The 7,491-nt window shown below is 43.5% G+C and overlaps 2 protein-coding genes across 2 annotated transcripts; both read left to right on the plus strand.

Annotated features, from left to right (window-relative positions):
• The first annotated feature begins 2,724 nt into the window (after positions 1-2,724).
• LOC6623034 (brachyurin) lies at positions 2,725-4,158 on the plus strand. The gene has a single exon (XM_032434861.2). It carries the CDS (start codon positions 3,067-3,069, stop codon positions 4,069-4,071), a length of 1,005 nt encoding a protein of 334 aa, XP_032290752.1. The 5' UTR covers positions 2,725-3,066; the 3' UTR covers positions 4,072-4,158.
• A 1,743-nt stretch (positions 4,159-5,901) lies between these two features.
• On the plus strand, positions 5,902-6,856 carry Jon65Aiv (Jonah 65Aiv). Its single transcript, XM_002046481.4, has 2 exons — positions 5,902-6,188; positions 6,248-6,856. The coding sequence occupies exons 1-2, from the start codon at positions 5,929-5,931 to the stop codon at positions 6,810-6,812; spliced, it is 825 nt and encodes a 274-aa protein (XP_002046517.1). The 5' UTR covers positions 5,902-5,928; the 3' UTR covers positions 6,813-6,856.
• The last annotated feature ends 635 nt before the right edge of the window (positions 6,857-7,491 follow it).

Below are 7,491 nucleotides of genomic sequence, written 5' to 3' on the forward strand. Positions count from 1 at the left end.
TTCTCTCTTTCTCGGGCAGATCTGAAAATGTTATTTTTAACTGAGACAAGCTCCCGAAAAAATAGTCAAAGGATCGGTTAAAGTCTCCAACCAGGTTTTAGGATCTGTATCTGTATATTTGTATATAATTTGTACTTAATTTATAGCATACTTTCATGCTTTAGTTCCTATTCCTAATTTGGTTTGCTTTGGTTCTTGCCAAATTTCGGGCTCGAACCGGTTCGATTCAAACCCGTTTTAAGGGCCTGATTAATTAATTAATATACAAAGTCGCATTTTTGAATCTCAAAGCATTTAAAAACACTTTTAGCCGTATTACAGGGTATCTGCTAGTCTCGTCTTTCAAACAATGTATGTGCTGGCTCGTTTTTGATTTCTGGAACGCTTCGCTGGCCTGTCACGTGTCCCGGACATTTTGCACATAACTTGTTTTAACATTTATTGCCAACTTCCTTTTGCATGTTTTGGCCTGGTTTCTCTTTTGTTTTAGCGTTCACCTTTTGCGGTTAGTTTCCACCTATTCGAGGTGGCAGAGGAGGACATCAGTCAGCCGTGGCTGATTCGATTTGGGCGATGTGTACCTTTGCTTTTAGTGATTGAAATCGCACATTTTTAAGTGAAAAAGCGCACAGAGAAGTGCACTCAATCACTCGTCACGTGATTCTCAGCCAGCTACCAACGAGCACAAATGATGGCTGCATAAGTGATGGGGCGGAGCGGGGCGAGTGAAGGGGGCGAGTGCCAGGCAAGTGCTGCTGGACAGCAGTTGGAAAAGTGTTGGAGCGCGACTGTGTTTATATAAAAGATTACGTCATTGTGCTAGAGCAGAGCGTGGGAAAGAGGGGTTGGAAAAGCGCTGAAAAGCGGCAAAAACAAGAACAGCATCCGCAATGGAAAGGAGTCGCTTTGGGCTATCGCCGGCTTTTGTAAGCGATGCGATAATGGCACGTAAATGTTGTGAATGCGAAATCAATAGGAAAACAGCTTTAATGGAAAATCTCAACAAAATCGAAGAAAAAAAAATACCAATTGCCATAAAATTGTAAAACCGAACAGCGAAAAACTTTGCCCAAACTTTTCTAATTTTCGCATTATGAAAATTATCTGCATAGCCACATCCAGAAAAAAAAATCCAACAAAGGCTACGGTTCGGCAAATGTAATTTTGCAGGGCTGCCCTTTAACGTTTCGGGTGTCTTGAGCCTACGCGAAAGGCGACAAAAATGCCACAAAGCGAAAAGAAAGAAAGAAGGGAAAATAAAAATAGAATGTGGCAACGAGTAAAGCCGTGAAAACTTTTCCATTAAGAAAATTAACTGAGATTAAGTGTGGCGCATGTTTTAACTGAGTGAAAGTTTTTTCTTGTCCCTTCTGTTCTTTTTTTTTTGCCTTTTTTAGGAGGAGGGTTCCTTCGAAATTACAACAATTTCAAGGCATTTAAGCATTTGTCGCACACGCACACACAGAGGCAGTTTCTGTGTAGGCCGCAGGCCGGATATGAACCCTCCTCATCCTACCCCACACACACAGCTTGAGCGGATGTGGATGCTCCAAGTGGCTCCCACGCACACATGAGGGCACGGGATGGGGGTTATTTGTTGCCTGGCTGACTGCCTGACACACTTTGCTTGTTTGCTGCCGTCGATACTAATCTAATTTTATTGATATTGACACAATTTCTGCAGATTTCCGCATAAACATAAAAACAGAGGCGGGCGAATGCACAGGAAGAAAAGCTAAGCTTCAAGCAACAACAACAACAACAAGAAAGTCGATTGAAGCACGCAAACAAATGAAAACCAATAAAATTGGCCATAGAGCAAGGTTTGGGGAATGGGGCATAAATAAGTTCATTGAAGTCGCCAAAATTGCGATGTAGTTCAACAGTCTGCCAAGATTAGATTCAACTATTTGTTAGGCCATAACTTTAAAAAGCAAATAAAAGTATTTAAAGGTTTTTCGGATTTTCGTTTTCGTAAAATATAGTTGAATTTCTAGCTCGAATCAGTTCGATTTCAAAACGATTTACAGTCCTTTTATGCATTTATGAATAAACATAATCACATATGTGGAACTCATTTCGTTTTAGAGGTACATCAGGCTACATCAGTAAAAAACAATATTACATGGGAATTTAAGGTCTCAAGTACCATTCAATTAAACAAATATAAACATTCGATTGCTCGTGTCGGCAAATACTTGAAATATATATATTTCGAGATTGTCTGCTACACCGTCTGATATAAGCGTTACTCAATTATACCCGGAACCAAAGCAATGTAAACAGACAATAGGCTCTCAAACCCATTGATAAGTTCCCCGCGATATCATTCATTAAACAAAAACTCATGTGTATAATATAATGCGTTTATGATTGGCGCAAAAACTTTTTATGGCATACAAAGCAAATAAAATAAATTAAAATAAACAATAAACAAAGCGTTGATAAATGATGTCAAAACCACCACCAAATCAGGGGTTAAAGCATGCAATTGAAAGCCGTCTCAATGAGCCGTCGTGTAATTAAGGCAACTGCAGCAAAGACAAGTTCTATTCAAAACGCATGGAAACGCTGCTGTTGAGGGTTACAAACATATAGTTAATACCCTGTTTCAATTGAAAATGGGTAGAAGATATGAAACATATTCGGAAGGTATTTGTAGATATCTTTCTAGCTTTATATTTTTTGGGATTTAAGCTCTGAGAATTTTGATTAGGATTCGAAATTCTGGTTTTTATATCAGATGTTTATGGTAAAGGTCAAATTGTGTACGAAACATATGTAAAGAGAGCTCGAAGCTGTGTGCAGGGTATCTACCTCGGCTAGAGCACTCCGATCTGCCTTTCGTTGTAGTTAAAGACGAAGGCCTAAGCAACATAATCGCTGAAACGTGTGGCAATTACATGAAACTGGCTAAAATTGAATGCCAAACAGCTGCTGATTTTCTGTGTGTTTCGGCGTGTAATTCGCAAATTCAATTAACCAAGAGGAGCCCGGACACGTGCCGCATCTATAAAAACAACAAACTACTCGAGTGTAGAGCACACACTCAGCAGCAGCATTGAGATGCTTTATCCACACGCCTGGCTGCTCTGTCTGGCCGTCCTGGGCCTGGCGCAGGCGTGGAGCACTAAACACGATGTCAGCCCAGAACAGCAGGAGGAGCTCATGTCCATACGCTGGCAGCTGGGCTACGAGCGCTGGCAGCGTCTGTGCGAGAAGTATAAACTAAATGGGGAGCAACAGCAGCCAGCGGTGAGCACACGCATCGCACGCGGCGAACTGGCCGAGCCGGGCATGTTTCCCTACCAGGCGGGACTCCTTCTACAGCTGCGCCAGGGCGATGGCCGGCAATGCGGCGGCTCACTCATCAGTCTGGAGTTTGTGTTGACCGCAGCGCACTGCCTGCTTGATGCGGAGAGTGCGAACGTTTATCTGGGCAGCAATACATATGCAGATGAAGCAGCCTCTGCGCAGGTGTTTGAGGTGCAACAGCCGCAGTTCAAGGTTTATCCCGGCTATCCGGGCTTTGGTGGCTACCATGATCTGGCACTGATACGCCTGCCCCGGCCGGCCAGGCCCAGTGTGTACGTGCAGCCGATTGCTTTGGCGCTGGAGTTTATGCAGCCGCCGCTGTTGGAGGGTCAGTTGGTGAGCAGCTCCGGCTGGGGCGCCCTGGGGGATGATGATGAGCTGAACAATCAGTCACCGTTCGAGGGGGAGTCCAATTTGCTGCACTATGTCGATGTGGCGGTCCTAGAGCAAGACATATACATTTGTAACTTTCTGCCCGGCTTGGTTAGCACGCGACGTCACATTTGCACCGACGGACGAAATGGACGTGGCGGTTGCCAGGGCGATTCCGGTGGCCCGTTGGTCTATCAGTGGCGCAACATCAGCTATTTGATTGGAGTAACCGCATTTGGCAGCACAACGGGCTGTGAGCTGGGCGCCCCGACTGTTTACACGCGCGTAGCCTCCTATTTGGACTGGATACTGGGCGAAACGGGAATGGTTGTGGATGTGGCAAGCCATGAGAGCAACAGTCAACAGTCAACTAAATGCAATTAACGCCTAATTGTTGGCCATTAATTGCTTAACAATATAGCCAGCCAGTACGCTGGCTGGCTGGCATGTCCTGACAATAAAACCAATTAGTTTAACACTAACAATGAAATCGACTCTACGGACGAGTTTTACTTTGCCTTGGGGTGCCATTTTATGGGCTCTTTGCTGCCAAATGGAAATTGTCAGCTATAAATAACAATCAGAAAACATTAAAACAAACAATGAAATGGCAGCCAAATACTTGACAACATTGCTATAAAAATGGTACCAAAACAAAAACATGTAAAGCCAATCGAACTTTTTTGCTTTTCAATCGCAGCTAATTTTGCAATTTTGCTGCCTCCTCTGTTGACTTTTTTTTTCAATATTCTGCACATTTGCTAATCGCCTTTAATTGAGCATTTTCAATTGCCAATCAACCGCACTCGTATTTGCCAGTTCAAACCCCCTGAATTCGTGTGCCAACTTCGTAGAAAAAAAAAAAAAAACAAATCAAAGTCTCAACTCACGCAATCACGCGGCGAGCGTTGATAAATGCAAGTAACCGAAAACAATTGTTGTGGTCAGCTTAGCGCAACTGTGGTTTATTTTTATAAATAATATCAATTGCGGACAGACACACTTTTGATACCAGTTAATGCGACGTGAAGTCTCGCTGATTTCTGTTCTGAAAGAACGAAAATAATGAGTGCATTTGCACTATGAAGGATACGGGTTGAAATGCCCGCTTACATATTGTATGCATGCTGTAATACCGTAGCTGTAAGCTGTCTAAATTGAGGGGTCCAAAATGCCTGTTCTATAAAGTGTATTGCAGGGTTCGAGCCGCTGAAGTTCAAGCCTAGATTGCTGCCGTGAGCTATAGAGCTTGAAATTAGTTAATTAAATCGAGAAAATAAAAATAGTTTCACATAAGCTTTAATAACCTGCTAGACATTTGCCATCTTATTTTTATACTATTAACTAAATGCTGAGTTTAGACAAACAGAAAAGTTCTCCATTGAAGAACCTACTTTTTGACCGATCATTCATATAGCAGGTATATAGATATATAGATCTGATTCGGCCAGCAAGTGACAAAGAAACCAAGCCTTGAATGCCCAGAAAGTGCATATATCTTAGCTCTCTGAAGTCTCCAAGTATTGAATATAACTTATACGCAATAGTAATTTATAATTTTTATATCTCAATGCTCAAAAAACTTAACATTTTGAGGCGCACTGACCGATAAAACGTAGTTAAGACTATTAGAATAGCAGAGATCTTACAAAATACTTGTTGTCGATCTTACAAGTCCAGCGGAACCGCCAGCTCAACTCTTTAGCTGATAAAAATCGATCGATAAGATAGATGGGAATTAAATTTGATACCTTTTAATGCACATCATTGAAAGTATAGTGAACACTCGCGAGCAGCACCAACTCTTTTTTTGCTACAAAACGAATTAATTAGCGAGTATTTGTTTTCTTGAGAGGGAAACTGGATCATATCGGGCAAAAGTCAACAACAAAAAAACCCAATCGATTAATTTTCAAAAACATAATTTCTTAAATTTATAAATAAAACCCAAGAGATTTTTGATTATACCAGCAGCTGCCTGTTAATATTTTTGTCGCAAATAAACTGTATCTGTCGATCAGGCAGCTCGGAAAAACAAATTGGTGCAGAAAATTTAGATAAGACTAGACTTCGACTTGGACGTCGTGACCAGATGTGACGTGTGCCCAAGTCGGGCATATCTTATCTAGCCTAATGCCTGAAACGTAGCCTAATCTTGGCCAGCAATTTTTGGTGAATTGCTATATAAACGGCACTGTGGTCGGCTATACAACCAGTTGAGTTCCAAGTAACTAAAACAACATGAAGTTCCTGATCGTTCTTGCTTTGGCCGTGGCCGTTACGGCTTTCCCCGAAAGCGAGCTGGTGCACCGCAGCCGTGTGATGCCCGTCGTGTCGGACGAGATTGAGGGTCGCATCACCAATGGCAACAAGGCCTCCGTTGGCCAGTTCCCCTACCAGGTGGGTCTATCCCTCAAGGTTAGCGCTCTGTCCTCTGCCTGGTGCGGCGGCTCCCTGATCAGCAGCACCTGGGTGCTCACCGCTGCTCACTGTACCGATGGGTAAGTGCATCTTCTATATGGTTCTGGCGGCAGCTCAGCTAATTTGATTTCGCTTACAGTATTCAGTCTGTGACCGTCTATTTGGGCGCCACCGTGCGCACCTCACCCGAGGTTAGCCACACCGTTGCCAGCTCCAACATCATCATCCACTCCGGCTGGAACAGCAACACCCTGAAGAACGACATCTCTCTGATCAAGATCCCAGCTGTCGCCTTCTCCAGCAAGATCCAGGTCGCCAAGCTGCCCGCCATCGCTAGCTCCTACTCGACTTATGCCGGTTCGACCGTCGTTGCCTCCGGCTGGGGCCGCACCAGCGACTCCGCCAGCTCCGTTGCTTCCGATCTGATGTATGTCGATCTGACCGTCATCACCAACAGCGTCTGCGCTTCGACCTACGGCTCAAGCATTGTCACCTCCAGCAACATTTGCGTGTCCACCCCCAACGGCAAGTCCACTTGCAACGGTGACTCCGGCGGCCCATTGGTGCTGAAGGACAACAGTGTCCAGGTTGGTCTGACCTCATTCGGTGCTGCCGCTGGCTGCGAGAAGGGCTACCCAGCTGCCTTCACACGTGTGACCAGCTACTTGGACTGGATCAAGTCCAACACTGGCGTCTCCTACTAAACATCAGGAACTTCAACTTAAAACCAATAAAAGCTTTAACTAAATATTTATACTGTTATAAATTATTTAATTTTCTTATGGTTGAGTTTCTCAAATGGTGAAAGCGCATAAGGTGTCACGGGGAAAGCTGGAGATGATAGCAAAGTCTCTTCATTTTTTTTTACAAAAACTCTGCTCAGGATAAGGCTGTAAGCTATAAACTGGCTGCCAAGGCCTTCATCTAAGACCAGGCACTCGAACCTCAACTTATTCCGCAAAATATTCAAACCGCTTTCACTTATTTTTCCCCTCGCGCAATGAATTCACAAAATGTCGGCGTTCGCATCAAAAGTTTAAATTGACATTAAACGACAATTGCAAGTGTTTTGGGCATGCAAAGCGGGGGGCGGTGGAAAGTGGGCGCGGCACAACAGCTGTTACGAGCGCTCAGCACATAAGTTTTCATTAAAATTCATTAAATTTACGCGGCGACACAATAAAAGAAGCAAAATAAAATAAAAAAAAAACACTCGAGAAAAATGGCAGCAACAACAGCGAAAAAAGTTATTCATTCAAGTGAAAGTGGGCGTTTGCTTTGTAGGCGTGGCGTGCTGACAATATGTCAACATTTAAATTATTACAACGCATTTAAATAATGGCAAAAGTTTTCGTTGTTTTTTTATGTTTCGTTGAGTTTCCA

This window comes from Drosophila virilis, chromosome 3 (genome assembly GCF_030788295.1).
Source record: "Drosophila virilis strain 15010-1051.87 chromosome 3, Dvir_AGI_RSII-ME, whole genome shotgun sequence".
NCBI classification, from domain to species: domain Eukaryota; kingdom Metazoa; phylum Arthropoda; class Insecta; order Diptera; family Drosophilidae; genus Drosophila; species Drosophila virilis.

Excerpts from the sequence above, each read along its gene's own strand:
- LOC6623034 (XM_032434861.2), top strand. The coding sequence starts at position 3,067 with ATGCTTTATCCACACGCCTGGCTGCTCTGTCTGGCCGTCCTGGGCCTG.
- Jon65Aiv (XM_002046481.4), top strand. The coding sequence starts at position 5,929 with ATGAAGTTCCTGATCGTTCTTGCTTTGGCCGTGGCCGTTACGGCTTTC. Across the intron at positions 6,189-6,247 it reads GCTGCTCACTGTACCGATGG|TATTCAGTCTGTGACCGTCT; the intron begins GTAAGTGCATCT and ends TTTCGCTTACAG.